A 19614-nucleotide genomic window follows, 5' to 3' on the forward strand; every position below is an offset into this window, starting at 1 on the left:
GGTCGCTTCAGATGGAGTCAAACATCTTCAGCAAATCCATGATTGGGTTCAAAATGAAATTTATCTCTCTTAGACAAAAGAAATATGATCTACTACTACTCGAAGGTAATTGGAATTTTTTTATGGCTCAACTCTTGAAGTACCAGCTGTAGTATCAGAACTTATACATCAACTTTATACCAGCCGTGCGTCATGCCTGACCAAGGGCCTAGGCATGGCCTGCTGGGCCGTTTTTCGGGCTGGGCCGGCCCAAGAAGGCACGACCTGCCAAGCGTGCTAGGCTGGCCTGAGGCCCACAGAGAGAGGGAAGGGGAGAGCAGGAGGCAAGGGCAGCCACGGGGAGCGGCGGTCGCCGCCGACGCGCTAGCCCTGGAGGCTGGATGTGGGGCCAAACGGGGAGGTAAGGAGGCGGCGGTTGCTGGCGTGCTTGAATCCGCCCATCGTTGTTCAAATCTGGCTGCGGATGTCGTGTGGCGCACGAGGGAGACGCCGCCGCACGTGAGGAAGGCGGAAGAGGCGCACGGGAAGCGGTGACGGCTGCCGGCGCGCTCGCCCTGGTGGGGAGGGGGCTGCGCGGGCGGAGGGGAGGCAGCTAGGGCGCTTGACGTCGGATCCGTCAGGGTGAGCGGAGAAGGGAGCAGGGCGGAGCTCGGGGTCGGCGTCCCCTAGGTCGGCACGCTTGCTCCCGAGGAAGCCACTGCGGTCGAGGTCGATTCCCCCACAGGTGGCGGCGCTTCTAGGTGCGCTCGCGCGGCGATGAGGAGCCCCCCATGGGTGGCTGTGCTTCCAGCCTTCCAGGGCGCGGCCGTAGCGAGGTGGCGAGCAGGTGGGAAACAAGTCCGTGACTCTGAGTGCGGCGCGGGTACGGGGACGGGGCTACGCCTGTGTGTTGGGAGGGGGGGATTTAGGGTTAGGGCGATGGGCCTTTTTTAGCAGGCCATGGCTTGCATCGGGCCGTTGTCGGGCCGGCTAACTCAGGCCGAGCCGTGCCATGCCAGCCCATGGGCCTGAGCAGCGGCCCAGGCACGACCTGCTGCCTCGGGCTGGGCCAGCCCGAGCCCACATGTCACCGGGCCGTGCCGTGCTCGTGTCGGGCTAAAAAAGCGGGCTTCGTGCCGTGCCATCGTGCCTCGGGCTGTATGGCCAAGTATAACCACACACATATACTCACACATATCTCCTAGTGCATAAATTAGACATAGGCCTATGTGAAGATACTGCACGTGGCTAAGAGGTATCGGATGAGGAGTTGAGCTCGGGATTCACCTCCGTTCCCCCGGTTGTAAGAGCGTGTTTAGTTCCCAAAATTTTTTGGGTTTGGCTACTGTTTGGCTACTGTAGCACTTCGTTTGTATTTGGTAATTAGTATCTAATTATGGACTAATTAGGTTCAAAAGTTTCGTCTCGTGATTTCTCACCCAACTGTGCAATTAGTTTTTTTTCGTCTATATTTAGTACTCCATACATGTACCGCAAGATTCGATGTGACACTTTACGGCGAAAATTTTTGAAACTAAAAATCTGTAACCGTTAACGCTACTGCCACTAACACAGTACCGCTTGATCGTAGGGCCCACCTGTCAGCTACAGGTGGCTCGGCCTGGATCCAGCTCGTCACCCCCTTCTCCTTGCCACCGACGGGCGACGGCGACCGCCCCCCACTCCTCTCCTCCCCGTCCGCCTTCACTGAGGTCACCTGAGATCCGGGTTTCCTTCTCCTTGTAAACCATAATCTCACCACACCTCGCGCCCAATCGGACGCAAACACTCCTGGTCCAATCCCCTCGAGCGGAGCAGATTTGGATCCGGCTCGGCGAGATGGATCCCGAGGACACCACCCCGCCGGCGCCGAGCCAAGGGGATGCGGAGACAACTCCGCCGCCGGTGCTGGAAGTGGCGGCGGGGGAAGACAGCCTAGCTAGCGGGGGCGAGGAGACCGAGCGGGCCCACGAGGAGAAAGAGGAGCTCGCGCTGGAGGTCATGGAGCTCGGCCTCCAGAACGAGTACCTTAGGTCCCAGATTACCGGGGCCCGGCCGGTGGGTGACGCGGACGACGGACCGGAGCTCGCTAGGGGCTTGAAGGAGCAGGTGGAGAGGCTGAGCAGGGAGGTGCAGGAGCAGCGGCTGACGCGGGAGGCCACGGAGAAGGCCCTGGAGCACGTCAACGTGGCCTACGCCGAGACCGACGGCAAGGTGCAGGAGCTCACCACCAAGCTCGCACAAGGTTAGCCGCCATTGCTCCTTAGGCTCCGAAGATGAATTGTACTTTTGCTGAGCTTATTGTTATGTTTTGTCCCTACTTTCCTTGCTAGTTTGCCACATTGTGAGTAAGAACCTGTCCTTGCGTGTTGTCAGTGAAAAGCTGAAAACCCAACCAACAACTGAACTTTTCCCTGCACTTATCAGCAAGGGCGCAGCTTCATTACGTTGAATTATCCATCATGATTGTAGGCAGTGGATTTGCTATTTGAACTTGTCTGTTATTCCATATTATTGGAATAACTTTTCTTACTAATGTATGCTTGGGATTATGAAGTACAGGCTGTTAACATATCCACACCAATTACAATGGCTAGAGGATTGTTGGTTTTAGAAAATTGTATTTATCAGAGGAGCGGATCCATTAAGAACTGATGCGCATGAGGTTTCTCATATTAACAACAACAACAACAACAACAACAACAAAGCCTTTTAGTCCCAAACAAGTTGGGGTAGGCTAGAGTTGAAACCCAACAGAAACAATCAAGGTTCAGGCACGTGAATAGCTGTCTTCCAAGCACTCCTATCTAAGGCTAAGTCTTTGGGTATATTCCATCCTTTCAAGTCTCCTTTTATTGCCTCTACCCAAGTCAACTTCGGTCTTCCTCTGCCTCTCTTCACGTTACTATCCTGACTTAGGATTCCACTACGCACCGGTGCATCTGGAGGTCTCCGTTGCACATGTCCAAACCATCTCAACCGGTGTTGGACAAGCTTTTCTTCAATTGGCGCTACCCCTAATCTCACGTATATTATCGTTCCGAACTCGATCCCTTCTTGTATGCCCGCAAATCCAACGCAACATACGCATTTCCGCGACACTTAGCTGTTGAATATGTCGTCTTTTCGTAGGCCAACATTCTGCACCATACAACATAGTAGGTCTAATCGCCGTCCTATAAAACTTGCCTTTTAGCTTCTGTGGTACCCTTTTGTCACATAGGACACCAGACGCTTGCCGCCACTTCATCCACCCTGCTTTGATTCTATGGCTAACATCTTCATCAATATCCCCGTCCCTCTGTAGCATTGATCCTAAATATTGAAAGGTATCCATCCTAGGCACTACTTGACCTTCCAAACTAACATCTTCCTCCTCCCGAGTAGTAGTGCCGAAGTCACATCTCATATACTCAGTTTTAGTTCTACTAAGTCTAAAACCTTTGGACTCCAAAGTCTCCCGCCATAACTCCAGTTTCTGATTCACTCCTGTCCGGCTTTCATCAACTAGCACTACATCGTCCGCGAAAAGCATACACCAAGGGATGTCCCCTTGTATGTCCCTTGTGACCTCATCCATCACTAAAGCAAACAAATAAGGGCTCAAAGCTGACCCTTGATGTAGTCCTATCCTAATCGGAAAGTCATCTGTGTCTCCATCACTTGTTCGAACTCTAGTCACAACATTGTTGTACATGTCCTTAATGAGCCCGACGTACTTCGTTGGGACTTTATGTTTGTCCAAAGCCCACCACATAACATTCCTTGGTATTTTATCATAAGCCTTCTCCAAGTCAATAAAAACCATGTGTAGGTCCTTCTTCTCCCTATACCGCTCCATAACTTGTCTTATTAAGAAAATTGCCTCCATGGTTGACCTTCCGGGCATGAAACCAAATTGGTTCATAGAGACCCGCGTTATTGCTCTCAAGCGATGCTCGATAACTCTCTCCCATAGCTTCATAGTATGGCTCATCAACTTAATTCCCCGGTAATTTGTACAACTTTGAATATCTCCTTTATTCTTGTAGATCGGTATCAATATACTTCTCCTCCACTCATCAGGCATCTTGTTCGATCGAAAAATATGGTTGAACAACTTGGTTAACCATACTACAGCTATGTCCCCGAGGCATCTCCACACCTCGATTGGGATACCATCTGGTCCCATCGCCTTACCTCTTTTCATCCTTTTCAACGCCTCTCTGACCTCAGATTCTTGGATTCTTCGCACAAAGCGCCTATTGGTGTCATCAAAAGAGTCATCCAACTGAAAGGTTGTGTCCATATTCTCACCATTGAACAATTTGTCAAAATACTCTTGCCATCGATGTCGGATCTCATCCTCCTTTACCAAGAGATGCTCCCTTTCATCCTTCATGCACTTAATTTGGTTGAAGTCCCGTGTCTTTCTCTCACGAACCCTAGCCATCCTATAAATGTCCTTCTCTTCTTCCTTCGTACTCAAATGTTGGTAAAGATCCTCGTATGCTCTACCCTTTGCCACACTTACAGCTCGCTTTGCAGTCTTCTTTGCCACCTTGTACTTCTCTATGTTGTCCACACTCCTGTCATGGTACAAGCGTCTATAACATTCTTTCTTCTCCTTAATAGCCCTTTGGACTTCCTCGTTCCACCACCAAGTATCTTTAGCCTCGCGTCCCCTTCCTTTGGTTACTCCACACACCTCTGAGGCTACCTTCCGAATGTTGGTTGCCATCTTGTCCCACATATTGTTTATGTCGTCTTCTTCCTTCCAAGAGCCCTCTTTGATAACCCTTTCCCTAAATACCTCTGACGTCTCTCCTTTCAGTTTCCACCACTTTGTTCTTTCAATCTTAGCTTGTTTATCCCTACGGGCACGCACCTGAAAACGAAAATCTGCCACCAAAAGCTTATGTTGAGAAACAACACACTCCCCTGGTATCACCTTGCAATCCAAGCATGCTCATTTGTCCTTTCTTCTTGCGAGGACAAAGTCAATCTGACTACAGTGTTGTCCGCTACTGAAGGTCACTAGATGAGATTCTCAGATTAACATACACTAATAAGTTGTTCACGATAAAGGTAACAATGAAGCGAATACCCCAACAGGATGACTCTGTTGGCAGAAAGACACAGGTCAAAAAAGGGTTAATATGAAAGTTGAGAAATCTTATTTACCTGGAATCATCAGATCATTTTTACAGATGATGTTGGCTGTAGCATATTTAATAACATAGTCAGGTAAGCTCAATCTGTACTCTACTGTCTTAGAGATTTCTGTAATGAAGGAGGACAAATATAAACACTCCCTGTGCTATATTTTCCTCTGGCCGGCTGCTCCTCTTGCTATACTCAGAAATTGGTCGTCAATAGAGTGGGCATACACCATGTACCATACCATACTAGAAACATCTATGCTAGATTGAACTGTGACCACAGAGCTTATTTGTTCTTATAAAATTAAGGTTCTTGGTTTTTGTAACTGCCTATAAAAACTCAGTGCTTACCCCAACTTGCTTGAACTTCTTGTTGTTATGGAAACTCTGTAAATTCTCAAATGTTTTAAAAGGTGCTCCGGATGTCTCAATGGGCCTGCTCGGCTGCCATTTTCTACATCCATTTGGGCTGCAGCTGCAAGCTAGTTAGCTTATGGCACTGTAGAGGTGTTGTTGGGCTCCTGCAGATGCAGCACAGCCACATTCATCTCTTCCGATCACATAGGATCCTTTGTTGTTGGCGACACTGAATATTTGTTGGATGTAATAGCCACATAGGATCCTTTTTGTTGTTGGCGACTTGAAGTAGTTGATTAGGGTTTCAAAGTTACTTTTACTTTTCTAGGCTAGAATACAATCAATGTTGATCTTTAATATCTACCATGATTATAATGACTGCAATGGCAGAATAGATTAAGGATTAAGCTTCTGTGATATGACTCATGGACTATGAATGCATTGTTATAATTTTGAGCCAATCACATGCTAATGTGTGCATGATAGAGAAGAGGGAGACCTCTGGGCATCAATGCTGACCTGTAATGTCTGCCATGATTATAATGACTGCAATTTCATAATGGATTAAGGATTAAGCTTCTGTGCTATGACTCATGGACTATGGATGTATTGTTATAAATTGACCCAGTCACATGCTAATGTGTGTGTGATAGAGAAGAGGGAGCCCTCTGGGCATATGCAAGGAAAAGGTGGTCATGTTCTGTAGTTCATTACAACTCTTCATCATGTTGGTTATTTGCTAAAAGGGTTTAAAACTGAGAAAATTGTAATTGTAAGGCGACTGTGAGTACATTATCACTTTGCAGTTTTGTTGTGCTTCATTCCACCTAGATCTGCCAACGGATAGTGGTACAATGCATTAACTACTAAAGTGACATTTAGATCTTCATTCAAGAGGATAAACCTCTGTTTAGGTTCCGGTTACACTTAATTTTTTGAATTTTACTCTGGAATTGCTGTATCTTAGCTTGATCAGAGTACAGCTTGCTATATCATTATAATCTGTAATACAACCTAGTCCTTGCTGTCCCCCCCTTTTTTTTGGTTTCAGAATCTAATTCATCATTAGTTCCATGCATGTAGCTGAACAAAAAATGGAAAAGGAACTAAAAGAACGCGACGACAAATATGTTGAGCTGGATACCAAGTTTCTGAGGCTTCACAAGCGTGCAAAACAACGTATACAAGATATACAAAAGGTAAGAAGTAACCAATTTTTGATCTGTCCTATCTTCACTTTAGCCTGAAAATAGTAGATCTTTTACTTCACTGCCTCAGTCTCTCCCTAAATATGGAATTTTTCAGCTGTCCTATGTGCGCATTAGTTTGAGAATAAACTAGTACAATTTGATTCAACGATTATTGTGGTGTAATCGACTCTTTGCTGCCTGTTTCTCATGTTTAGTGAATATACTGAATTATTGAAACAAGAAGTTGATCTTTAGTGTTTTTTCCTACACATTTACAGGAAAAAGATGACCTGGAAGCTCGGTTTAATGAAGTTAATCAGAAGGCTGAGCAGGCTGCTTCTCTGCAATTAGCAGCACAGCAGGAACTGGAACGTGCTCGTCAGCAGGCTAGTGAGGCCTTAAGGTCAATGGATGCTGAAAGGCAGCAGTTGCGGACAGTGAACAGCAAGTGAGTGACTTTATTAATCTCACTGTACAATGTATGTGTCATCTTTTAACATTGTGCAAATATAGCACTAGGCCTGTCATTTCTCTCCTTGCTTGGGGTGGGTGAAACTGAGTGGTATAGTTATATGAAACCTGAATATGTTGAAGTGCAGCTCCTCCATTATTGTTATAACCCTATATCTTATCATACAATGCACGTACCATCTCTTAACATCGTGCAATAGCACTAGGTTTTCGTTTCTCTCCTTTCTTGGGGCGGGTGGAACTGTATAGTTATATGAATCCTGACTACGTTGAACTGCAGCTCCTCCATTATAGTTATAATCCTATATTTAGATCTGTAGGCTGTAGCTCCTCCATTGCTGATGTAAATAACATCTTCAGTTCTTTCCTTAAGATTTCCACAAATGACATGTTTATTTTCACATAATAATATCATATACATCTTAAAGTGAATGCGAACCATGTGTAGGTTGAGGGCTAACCTCGATGAGACACGTCTTGCCTTGGAGGCCAGAAACAATTCTCTTGAGAAACTGCAACAATCAGTGCTTGAGAAAGATCAGGTATGTAAATGTAATGTTTCTTGCCAATTTTTTTTTTGGTTTGGTGATCTTTAATAGTAGAAATGCATGGCCTAAAATTAGATATTAAGGTGTTCAATGTTCAAAAAGGCGCTACTAGGCGCTTGCCTCGGCGCGCTTCCGCGTTAGGCGGAGGGGTGCCGCCTCACCTAAGGGGGTAGGCGAAAGATAGGCGGCCTGACCGCAGATCCAGAGCGGTAGAGGTGTCGAGCGCGGCCGGGAGGAGGCAGAGGAGGCGGGGATGTTGCGCGGCGGCAGCCATGGCAGAGGCGGCGGAGAAGCAGGGACGGGGGCGGCGGCGGGTGCGAGTGGTGCGGAGGAGGGGACGGGGGCAGCAAGCAGCGCGGACGACGGGAGAGGCAGGGATGGAGGCGGCGGGCACCGGCGCACCGTGGCCAGTCGTGTGGCTGAATGGATGAAGACGAAGGGATAAGGTGGGAGGTGAGGTTAGAGATAAGGCTTGCTGCTCAGATATGGGCTTGGGCTGCTTTATGGGCCTTCCTATACAACTCTTGGCCCACCAGTGTCCTGTTTCTTCTTTTCTTTCAGACTTTCAGAGGTAAATATGAATGGATATTGAACGCCTAGGCCTGCTTAGGCTCGCCTAGGCTCTAGGCTATGGGTCATCGCCTAGAAATTGCCTAGCGCCTTTTTGAACTTTGAAGGTGTTGCAGGGCACATGGTTGAATTCTAAAAAGTTCTTTTATTAGCTTAAGGCGAGTGCCAAGATATTCTATCTGGTGCTTATATGGAAGGCGGAATGGGACATAGTTCCAGCCAGCTAGCATTAGGATGACATTGACTGGGTGAATGCAGTTACTTATTTCTAAGATGTTGGTTTAGGTATCTATATATCCATCTATCTCTTAGCTGAAATAAGCAAGTAGTAGAGATTCCTGCTCATTTCAATAGTCCAATATATAGTTGCTTGCTTTTCCCCCCTCGAACATGCACATAAGCTGCATGCCATTGCATTATAGAAAAGATAATAATAATACTAGGCTAGTTCAACTGCCTGCCACCACACATGACACACACGGACTTAGAACAAGCACACCACAAGTAACTGCCTGCCAGGCTGGAAACTATGAAGAGAACCCCAACATGTGTTGCTTGTATGACAGGATGTTGATGTATTTGGTCAGAACTAACAATTGTCTGTTTTGTGAGCTATACTGGTATCATAGGGTCAAATCTACAGAACTGTTAATATTATAGTATTCTCTTATTTAGTTTATTTGACATGGACACAAGTGGGACTGATGTGATGTTTGTAAAGTTGCTAGAGAAAGTTCAAGGATCCCTTCAATCGGCTGAAGATAAGAGGATGGCAATAGTTTCAGAGCTCACTGCTAAGCATCTGAAGGTAAGAGAAAAATCCAGGAATGAAATTTGGAGAGAATGATTTCACAAAAAGCATTAAGGTGATCTAACTTCGCTTCTTTTTTGTCCTCAGCAAATAGAAAGCTTGCAGGCGCAGCTAGCTGAAGTTTCTGCAGAAAGGACGAAGGCATCTGAAACCATACAGTCTCTACAGGTAACTCCAGTGTATAGCATCATAATATTATCATGAAACTATAATTTCCAGGTAGTATTTAGCTGTGTTAGTCTATTAGGTTAATGCTTTTAAACATTACCATTTTCTGTTGTGATTTACTGATAGCAAAGTAGTGACTAGTGAGTAGCTGAACAGGACTGATCTCAGTATGCTGGGGAAAAAATGGTGAATTAGAGTAAGCAATCATATTTACCTTCAATGTTTGCATATAATTATACTTTTGCAGGTGGTATTAACAGAGAAAGACTCAGAAATAGCTGAAATCGAAGCAGCATCAACAGGTGAAGCTGCCCGGCTTAGAGCTGCTTTGGAGGAGGTTAAAGGGGAGCTTGCTCATCTAAAGGATGAACATGTATGTTTCTCTATTCTGTACTGAAACATGCCATTGCTGTACAAAGTTGAGCATACCTTGTCATAGATGCCAAGTTCAAACTGGCAGACATATGAGCAGCTCTAGTTCTAAACTTCTAATGCTGATTAATTTTATATAAACTATGATAATCTGAAATTGATGAGATTAGTGCGTGCTGAGGATGGCATAATCGCACAAGAAATGCTGAATGAAGTGATCTTGTGTGACTTAGAAACACGGCCCATTATTCAGAGCGGACAAAATATATGGACATTTTTAGTAGATGGCGGTAGCCTTATAAGTTTAAAAAGATTGAAACTGCTTGTAGACCTGACTTGAATTTAATTTAGTCTTGCTTCTGTTTGGTCAGAAGATAATTTATGATGTATGTGGGAACTAAGTAGAATTCGTCTAACTTCTACAATTACTCAGGAAAAAGAAAGGCAAAGCTGGGAGGCTACTTGTGAATCTCTTAGGTCAAAGCTGGAAGCATCAGAAAATGCATGCCTTAGATCTGAAAAAGAATCCGCCAAAGTTAAAAGTAAGTCTTTCAATACTTACTATTTTGATTTTGGTGCAAAATGGTTAAATCTATAAACCTGTTTGGATATTCTGCAGGTCAATTGGAATTAGAGTTGTCAGCACGAAATCAATTGTTACAAACCAAAGATTCTGATCTAACGGCTGCAAAACATGAGGTATATTGGTATGATGAGCTAAAGCTTAGTGAATATGAAGCAAAGTGAACTTGCCCTGATATTTTTATGGCAAGTTTTGCATGACCCATATATGTCTAGGCCCTGCACAGCTGGAAGAGTTCATGTTGTTCATTCCTTAGTGCCACTTTTTAAGGTCTTGTTCCTTGCTTGTTGTACACAATATCAATTAAAAGATAGGAAAACCTTCTTCCGTTCTTATATTGTAGTCTGTCTCCAGTGTAGAAGTTGTATTGGGCGTTGAAGCTGCACATTTATTCTATTACGCTACAGTTATGTATTCATGTTTCTCATGTGGCATGTTTTTAGTTAAGTGACAGAAAACAATGCTATGTCATGCATATCTTTGCATCATTGCATGCACATTTGGTTTTCTGGGGTTTAACATCTTGGTCTTCTGTGTGGAGGGTTGGCATAGGGGACTCTAGAGTTCAGAGGCTGGATGAAATAATAGATGGCTTCTCCTTAACAGCAGTGAAACTTTATTAACATTTGGAGTTAGAGAAGGGGACACTAGAGTACATAATAGATGTCTTGTCCTTAACAGCAGCGAAACTTTATTAACATTTGGAGTTAGAGAACTCACTTGTGAGAGACCTGGCTTGGCACACAGATGATTATTTTTAAGCCTGAAAGAGTGAAAGGTACGTTTAAATGGTTTTGAATCAGTTCATGGGGGAGGCCTAATGCTAAGGACAAGTTTTCATTGATTTTTTCAAATATAAATAGGGCATGTGCTGCAGCTGATAGTTGTATAAAAAATTAAAAAGAACTTCAAATTAAGCCTTTTGTACTTTGCAGATTAGTCGACTGGAAAGTGAATTTTCTGCATACAAGGTCCGGGCACATGCACTTCTGCAAAAGAAGGATGCTGAGCTTACTGCAGCTAAAAGTTCAGATTTGATTAAAGAACATGTAATGCCATTCTTTTATCTAGTTATCTGATGTAACCAAAGATTTTGACTGATTTGATTGTTTGCTATCGCTTTTAATCAAGGAAGCTGAAAAGGAGGTGACAGCTGCTTTAGCAGAAAGAGATAAAGCAATCGATGATCTCCAAAAAGCACAATCCAGACATGGTGATGAAATTGAGGCAAGGTGGGGCCACTAAACCTTCTGCTCAGCAAAATTAAATCTTACAGGCTTCCATCAGTGCTTGATGTGCTTCATGTGAACCTTCATAAAGGAGATTATAGTCTCCAACTTAGTTTGTTAAATATGCTATCTGCAGCAGTTGCAGTTCTTTAAACTTTAACTATGCTTGGAGGTCACTAGCAAATGTAGTACGCATTTTATCAAGCCAGCAACACCAGGCATGTTATTAGTGTTGTACTCTAGTTGTTAACTTACTGTTGTTCGCAACGCTAATCCTGTTAGTTGATGTATTATGTGTTATTCCATCAACATTTTCCGTTTGAGTTTTTATTGTTTACCAAGTATTCACTATTTATTTTTCATTCAGAGATAAGGCTCTTGCTGATGCTGAGAAAAAGCTAAAGGATGTAATGAAGAAGTTAGATTCTGTTACTTCTAATTTCATCTCAGAAAAAGAATCCTGGGAGAAAAACTTGGCGAATGTAGAGGAAAGCTGGAGATGTAAGATGCTGAATCTATTTACTTTAGAAATCTCTCGTTTCTTTTGATGGGAACCAATGACAAAAATTATGAATGCCAATGGTGCAGTGAAATGTGAGTCTTTGAAGGCTCAGAGCAATGGCCATGTTGCCGATGAACTTCAAAAGAATTTAGGAGAGTTGACACTAAAATATGAGAAACTGAAGGTTTCTTCCTGGACATCACTCATGTTATCTGCATGCCTTATTATGTCTTCGATCCAGTATTTTAATATATGTGGTTTTTCAGGAAGAGCATCAATCATTCCGTGATATTGCTGATAGAATGATTGAAGACAAGGAACGAGAGATAGCTAAACTCCTCAAAGAAAACAGGGACCTTCACCAGTCTTTAGATGCTAGACCAGCAGTAAGTTGTTTCCCTTAAGTCACTTATTGCTACCTTTGTTACCTATAGAGAAGCAGCGGTGGAAGAACCATATCGGAACCGTGTCGATGTCCAGATGTGGTCAAAGCACTTAGGGCCTGTTTGGATGTTGTAGTTTAGAAAAAATGTGGTATCAAGAAACTAGAGTTTTAGAAATCAGCGAGACAGTATCATATGGTTAGAAAAAAGGGGTCAGGAGTGGATTTTCTAAACTACAAAGCACCACCTTTTAAGCAATACTATGGTTTTTAAAACTAAGAGATCTGTTACATCGGAGCATCTTCTAGTTTTGACCCCCCCCCCCCCCCCCCCCCCAAAAAAAAACAAAAACAAAAAACACTGTAGAGCTGCATTATTTTTCAAAAACTCGAAAAAACTCTCGCATCAAATTAAGGCTTTACTAACTACGCCCACCATTCCTTGTGATACTTTGTATTCTACAAAATTTAAAATAGGACCTATTATTTTGAGATTTTGTTGACGATATTATTGCATTGATGTCACAGGTTAGCAACAATGATTATCAAAGTCAAGGTAATTTATTATTATTTGTATCATGTTTCATTCTCCAATCTTGCCTGTATTCTCCCATTGCTGTAGTTTTTTCCACTAATAATTATCATTGCCCTGTATTTGCAGGACCTGTTAAGGATTCAACGAGTGTTGAATTGGCTGAGCAACAAATTTTGGTACTTACCGATTCCCCTGAAAAATGAACTAGTAAATGCATATTAAATGTTGCAATTGGGATTAATTGGTATTGTATCAACGGTGTTAGTCTAAAATAGGACTTTTACCCTGTATTTTGCACCTTTCTATGGCTGATTTGGTTGAGATAGTGCTTTGATGTTGGACCAAAACTTTGACTATTCATTCAAACTAGAACACCTTGGTGCTTAGTGATACACTGGTAGAGTGCATTTTCTTAGATGAGAGATTATTAACTTATACTCCATGCCTACATTTTCAGCTTCTCGCATGGCAACAAGCCAAAAATTTCAACTATTTATTCAAATTCAAACTAGAGAACTTTGGTACTTAGTGATACTCTGTCAGAATAAATTTGCTTAGATGAGAAAGATTATGAACTTATACTGCATCCCTACATTTTCAGCTTCTCGCACGACAACAAGCACAACGAGAAGAGGAATTGGCTCAGTCACAGAGGCATATCTTAGCGCTTCAAGTATGTTATCAACTTAGCAGGCATTCTTCACATTCTTTCCAGTTTGGGTGTCAAGTGAATAAGCTTTTGTTTTCCTTTCTTTTCTTCAGCAAGAAATTGAAGAGCTCGAGCATGAAAATCGTCTCCATGATCAACAGGTGGGTCATTTGAGGTTTGAGTTCTCCATAGTCAATACTTTTTTTTGGTTGCATACCTCTGATTAGTTGTGCGAAGTGATCTGGCCATTCTGCATCTGATCCTTCTAGTTATGGAATGTCAACTAGGATTAAATTTGATTTCCCCTTTACCAAGATTTCTTCAATATGAAGCACCATACCATCTAAAGAGTATCTGTGTTACATGTCATCTCAATTTCCTCTTATTATTCCTGGAACCTGAAGTAGCTTTTATTTAGCTAATTGTGTTCACTATTGATACCGAAGTCATGTTTTTTGCCATGTATAAACTATTTGGATATTTGGCCTTGTTGCTACTACATCGAGAGAGAGAATTATACAATGTTTAAGAAGTTGGAACACAGCATTGGGACCGAATGGTGTTCTAGAAGCTTATTGATCCTTAGGCCATAGCTCTGGAATATCACTGGCTTTCTGGAATTCCAGGTGCTGCAGATCTAGTGAGTTTTACACGAGGCAATGATAGTGTAAAGTAAGCATGTGCACGTTAGTGTTCACTCATTTATTACCCAAGGGGTAGTTTTTTAACTTGTTTAATAAACCTATAAACATATCTTCTAGTTATTTGCCACATTAAAAAGAAGCTGGATTATCCAGATAAGAGTTTGCAGAATTCACCTTAGTGTGCTCTAGAATTCCAGATATTTAGTTGTAGAAGACATAAAGATCTGTCCCAAAAAAAAAGAAGACAAAAAGATCAAGTTGAGATGTTGGTTTGACCCCCTTATTTCACTGTAGATCTTAACAACAACAGCTTCTGTGTGTAATGTCAGTTTATTTTGGTCTTTTATGTTTTGAGTTGCTGATGTTAATCTTTTTATCTGTATTATTTCTGGTGTTTGTAATCTTGCATACTTAAAATATATTTTGTTTTGTGTCATGATTAAACTAGAAAATGAGTTATTGATTCATTGGTTTGAGTTTTTATATATCTTGTTTTTGCTAGGAGGCTTCATATTGGCATGCCTTATTTTGTCTGATTTTATTGTAGGAAGCAATGTTGAAAACCGAGCTTCGGAATATGGAGAGATCACAAAAGCGAGAAGGAATTGATATGACATATCTCAAAAATGTGATTCTAAAGCTTCTTGAAACAGGTAATTGGAACTTTTTATTCTCTCTAGTTGCTGCAGACTGACAGATGATATAATATTATCAGTTGGAACAAATCCATTTTGTCTCCTTAACTCTTGGTTTGTCTAATTTTGACCTCCAACCACAAAACCAGCTAAATTTGGCACCTTAACTACCAATACCGGTCAATTTTGGCCCCTCTGTCTGGTTTTGGTGGATTTCCGGTGGCTTGGGCCCATCTATCAGCATGGGCCCACATGCAAGACGGTGTGTTGCCTCCCTCTCGATGTCCACGGCACTGCGCTTGACCGCACTAAAGGAGGCGTGCGCTCAGAGTCTTCACTCCCTTTTATCTTCTGCTGACCCTCCACCACAGCCCCCTCCCTCCCCCATATCTCTCGTCCAGTGCACGGCGAGATTGGTCTCACAGCTGCCCCCATGGCTGACAGTGCTCCATGGCATGGCGGTGCCCTTTCTCCCTCCATATCTCCTGTGACGAGCAAGGGATGGTCTATGGCTGCACATGGGTATGAGGCGACAGGGTGGTCTGCACACAGCAGATGCGAGTGCAGCGACTGCAGCAGCACAAAAGTGAGCACATTGGACACAGCTATGGGATGGTGGTGTTGGGAGAGGGAGGCATGGAGGGTGTTATGTGGCTGCTGGGATTTGAGAGGGAGAGGCGGCGACAGGTGGCTACAGTACCCATGGCGCTACAGTAAAACGGGTACTGTTCACGCCTATAATTGTGGCGGCTGGGGCTGCGAGGGAGGCCGGGGGCCTTGCCCATGGCCGAGCAAGAGAGAAGGGATTTCCTTCTTAATTCTTGCTTGATTAGATTAATATATCTCCTCTCCTTATATAGAGAGGTTTACTTGACTCCCAAGCAAGGCTTACTTGACCCTTAAGTAAGCGACCCTTATCTCTAATTAACCTTAACACTAGCAGGCTATACCACCAGCCCAGGCCCAATAGGCTCATGACGTACTCTAACACTACACCCCACTTGGACATGCAGCTCGTCCTCGAGCTGCAACCTAATGAACTTATAACGCGGACTCGACTCCTAACACCTAAAAACAAGCCTTTTACATCTTGGCTTATTTTATTATTCTCAACCTGAAATGGACTGGGACTCTTTATTTTTGACTCCTGAACATAAGGTGGACACCATCCGCACGCCAAACCTGCATGTGTACAGCCTTGTGGATCCCATGGACACCATCTAGACGAAAGGGGTGCATGTGTATGGCTACCTGGAAGTGGTCGCAACAGCGACTAGGGGAGGCGCCCTCGCGGCGGCCAGTGGCAGAATGCGACAGCGCTACGCGGTGCGCTCGCGCTGGTGACCCCACGCCTTCTCCCCGCCAGACGACTGCTAATCTGCACCGCACAGAGAAGAGCGGAGGGCTTTCGATGGAGAACGAGGTGGAGGGATGCGCCTCCCCAACCGCCGCCCGCAGGGAAAATAGCATGCTCGCCGACTGTGGGGGAAACCACATGCCCGAGATCCCCGATGCAGCGGACGAGATCGAGGTCCTCCGCGCAGCGAAGCGCAACATGGAGGAGCTGCGAAGGGGTGCAGGGCTGAATCAGCTGTAGATCGCGCATCTCCCGCACCCGCCGACGTACTAGGAGGCCGCGCGTAGCAGCCTGCAGCCGCACCGCAGCCAACACCTGGCCGGTAAGCATCTTCCCCGCCGACGTCATCGCGATGTCCATCGGCTGCTCGATCTGCTGCAACTTCTCGCCCGTGACTGGGATCTGCTGGGCGCCGGTTATGGAGACGGCTGTCGTCCCATAGCTTGGCCAGCCGTAGGGGAACACTAGCGGCGGTAGGTGCGGCTGGGGCCTGGGCGCCGTGTAGATGGGTTTCGACGAACCGGCGATCCAAGCCGTAAGCGGTGACGGCGACGGCGGGAACTTGATCTGCTGGATGGGAACGCCCTGGGACGGCGGCGGCGCGGCTGGGAACGAGGTCGTCGCAGTCCCGTCGTAGGGCATCCCATACTGGTACGAGATGGCCGGCGCCGTGGTCGCGGCCGAGGGCGGCGGCGGCGGGGGTAGCTGCTGTTGGTGTGGCGGCGGCGGAGGTGGCAGCTGGGGCTGCGGCTGGGGCGCATAGGGCCCGACGAGGAAGGCCCTGATGCCCGCCACGGCCTGCCCTAATTCCAGGATTGCGGCCGTCATCTGCTCTGGGGTGAGGACGAGGGCGGACGGCGCCGGGGCAGAGGACGCAAGCGCCCCTGAGGACGCCAGCACGCCCGCTGTGTGGGGCAGCAGCGCCGACGAAGACGCTGGTGGCGGCGGGTGGGTGTGCGGCGGCGGCGGGTGGGAAGAACTCGGTAGAGGGCTGGACATGATGGAACCAGAGATCTTCGATACCAGATTGATATGTGGCTATTGGGATTTGAGAGGGAGAGAGGTGAGGGAGAGGCGGCGACAGGTGGCTACAGTACCCGTGGCGCTACAGTAAAACGGGTACCGTTCACGACCATAATTGTGGCGGCTGGGGCTGCGAGGGAGGCCGGAGGCCGGCCGGGGGCCTTGCCCACGGCCGAGCAAGAGGGAAGAGATTTTCTTCTTAATTCTTGCTTGATTAGATTAATACATCTCCTCTTATATAGAGAGGTTTACTTAGACTCCCAAGCAAGGCTTACTTGACCCTTAAGCAAGCGGCCCTTATCTCTAATTAACCCTAACACTAGCGGGCTATACCGCCAGCCCAGGCCCAATAGGCTCATGATGTACTCTAACAGAGGGAGAGACGGGGCATATGACAGGTGGGGGTTCAAGCTACTTGAAAACCACCAAAACTAGACCGAGGGGTCAAATCTGAACAGTATTAATGGTTGATGTGCCAAATTTACCTGGTTTTGTAGTTGGGGGTTAAATTAGATAAACGTAGGAGTTGGGCCAAAACTGTACTTGTTCCTTATCAATTTGATTTTTTTTTGGCACAGGGGAAGTGGGGGCGTTGTTACCTGTGGTTGGGACGTTACTACAGTTTAGTCCTGACGAGGTAAACTCGGTATATTCTCATGGAAGTTTATTCTTGCTGCTGATGCAGTGCCGCTTGCTTTTATGTAGCTTCTTAGTTCTGATATGGTTGTTTTTTTCATGATTATGATATACTACATAAAGGATTCTAGTTCTATTCTACTAAGTTAATCTCAGGTACTGTAAGGGTTAGAAAAGACATGAAGTACTAAAATAAAGTCATGCAACATGTTTCCATAACATATCATCAATACTATGTTAAATATCCTTTGATAACTACAATGTTTTTTCTTTCTAACGTGAGAGCTTAGATCTCATTTGCTGCACTGAATGGTCTGTTTAATTGATTCTATGTGCTTGCTGGGCTCATTTATGGGTATATAAAGCTAGAGATCCCATACTATAGTTGATTTGGCTGGTTTTATTCACGAACCAGAATCTGTTCTGCCATTGTATTTATAATAAAGCATCATAACGGTTAGAAGTAGTGAAATGATGGGCTAGACCTTTATCTCGTATTTTTTATGACTTTGGGAATGCTCAACCCATAGTAATGCTCAACCCATAGTTGGCTGCTGACATTAAGATTTTTATACTGAATCTAACTCATTAAAGCATACCTAACCTTCCTTTTTATCAGTGGTGGTGGGGATGCTGAACACTCCTTTTAAAAAATATTTATGTATTCAGTTTGTGAAAGAAAAATCTTGTTAGGGCAAGCTACGGCTACGACCATTGTACCCATGATGTTGGAAAATGCATACTAATCGCCAGTTTAATCATTTTGAATGTGAGTTTGACGCTTCCTTGTTTGAAACCTGGCAGCTCAAGAAGTGCCAGCAAGGTGTCCTTTCAAGTGTGGCTTCTTCACAAGCTGTTGCAGTGTCAGATGGCACAACCACACCGAATTCATTCTTTGCAAGATTCTCATTCTAACGGAGGTTTAAGGCTTTGCTCTTGAAGATCTACAGTCTAGCTGGGGGAGAGGATGTCCTGAGCCTCAGATTCACAGTTTTGCTGATTGTAGAGAACGTTTATTCATTTATTATTTACAGGCGTCCATTCCCCTTCTCCTTTTGTAAAAGTAGTGTATATATAGATGTATAACCAACCACATGGCCCACAGCAGACTCAAGATAAAATGTAATGCATGATATATTGTGCTACTGACATATATATAGCAGCTCATGTTAGGTCGTCGAATGTCGAGGGGAATGGTTTATAGACTGTTGTATAATTTTTATTGAACATTCTGAGGATTCAGGAACCATTTTCCACTTTGAACTGTTGAGTTTTGTCGACTCCGTACGCGAAGTCAAGAATTAATCAGAGGCACAGGTGGTCTTGTTTGATACAACCTTGCACACTCTATGGCAATGCACAAGGTACGTTTCAAAACTAAAAGTTGAGGGAAAAAAGAGGAAAAAGAAGAAAATTCCAAACGCTTTGGGTTCTTTCCTCAGGTGAGCTCCTAGTCATTTCTATGTAGCTATTTTTTTTTAAGAAATAGGCTAGGTAGTGTGTCCGTACGTTCCTACGGGATAACTAAACTTTTATACTAAAAACACACGGATCGCACGACAAGATAACAATACTGTGAAATTAAATACAGACATTAAAGTGATATTTAATTCAAGAAGCAAAGTTCATAAAATTAACACAGTTACGGAGAGCGCGGCGTTGCATGCTCACAAACTCTATTGTATAGACCTTTCCATGATACACTACGATAATGTTTTATATTGACAAAAAAAAATCTTTGATTTCTGTTTCTTCCGTGCGCTAATATATCTCAGTCTGGCCGTTCGGTTAACTGAAACCGATCAGTTCGGTTCTTCAGTTTTTCAGCTAAT

At 44.5% G+C, this 19614-nt stretch overlaps 1 protein-coding gene across 3 annotated transcripts; it reads left to right on the top strand.

Annotated features, from left to right (window-relative positions):
- The first annotated feature begins 1589 nt into the window (after positions 1-1589).
- Positions 1590-19065, top strand: LOC136542296 (protein GRIP-like). 3 transcript variants are annotated; one of them, XM_066534664.1, is made up of 21 exons: positions 1592-2224; positions 6561-6676; positions 6946-7115; positions 7587-7680; positions 8978-9064; positions 9155-9235; positions 9483-9608; positions 10041-10149; positions 10227-10306; positions 11126-11239; positions 11322-11422; positions 11787-11920; positions 12008-12105; positions 12188-12307; positions 12832-12859; positions 12965-13014; positions 13440-13511; positions 13601-13648; positions 14679-14784; positions 17725-17783; positions 18587-19065. In XM_066534664.1, the coding sequence occupies exons 1-21, from the start codon at positions 1819-1821 to the stop codon at positions 18695-18697; spliced, it is 2310 nt and encodes a 769-aa protein (XP_066390761.1). In that variant the 5' UTR covers positions 1592-1818; the 3' UTR covers positions 18698-19065. The 3 variants fall into 3 exon arrangements, with proteins under 3 accessions (XP_066390762.1, XP_066390761.1, XP_066390763.1); XM_066534666.1 differs by having other exon boundaries at positions 2097-2224; positions 6547-6676; XM_066534665.1 differs by lacking the exon at positions 17725-17783 and having other exon boundaries at positions 1590-2224.
- The last annotated feature ends 549 nt before the right edge of the window (positions 19066-19614 follow it).

Source organism: Miscanthus floridulus, chromosome 3, assembly GCF_019320115.1.
Source record: "Miscanthus floridulus cultivar M001 chromosome 3, ASM1932011v1, whole genome shotgun sequence".
In the NCBI taxonomy this organism is placed as follows: domain Eukaryota; kingdom Viridiplantae; phylum Streptophyta; class Magnoliopsida; order Poales; family Poaceae; genus Miscanthus; species Miscanthus floridulus.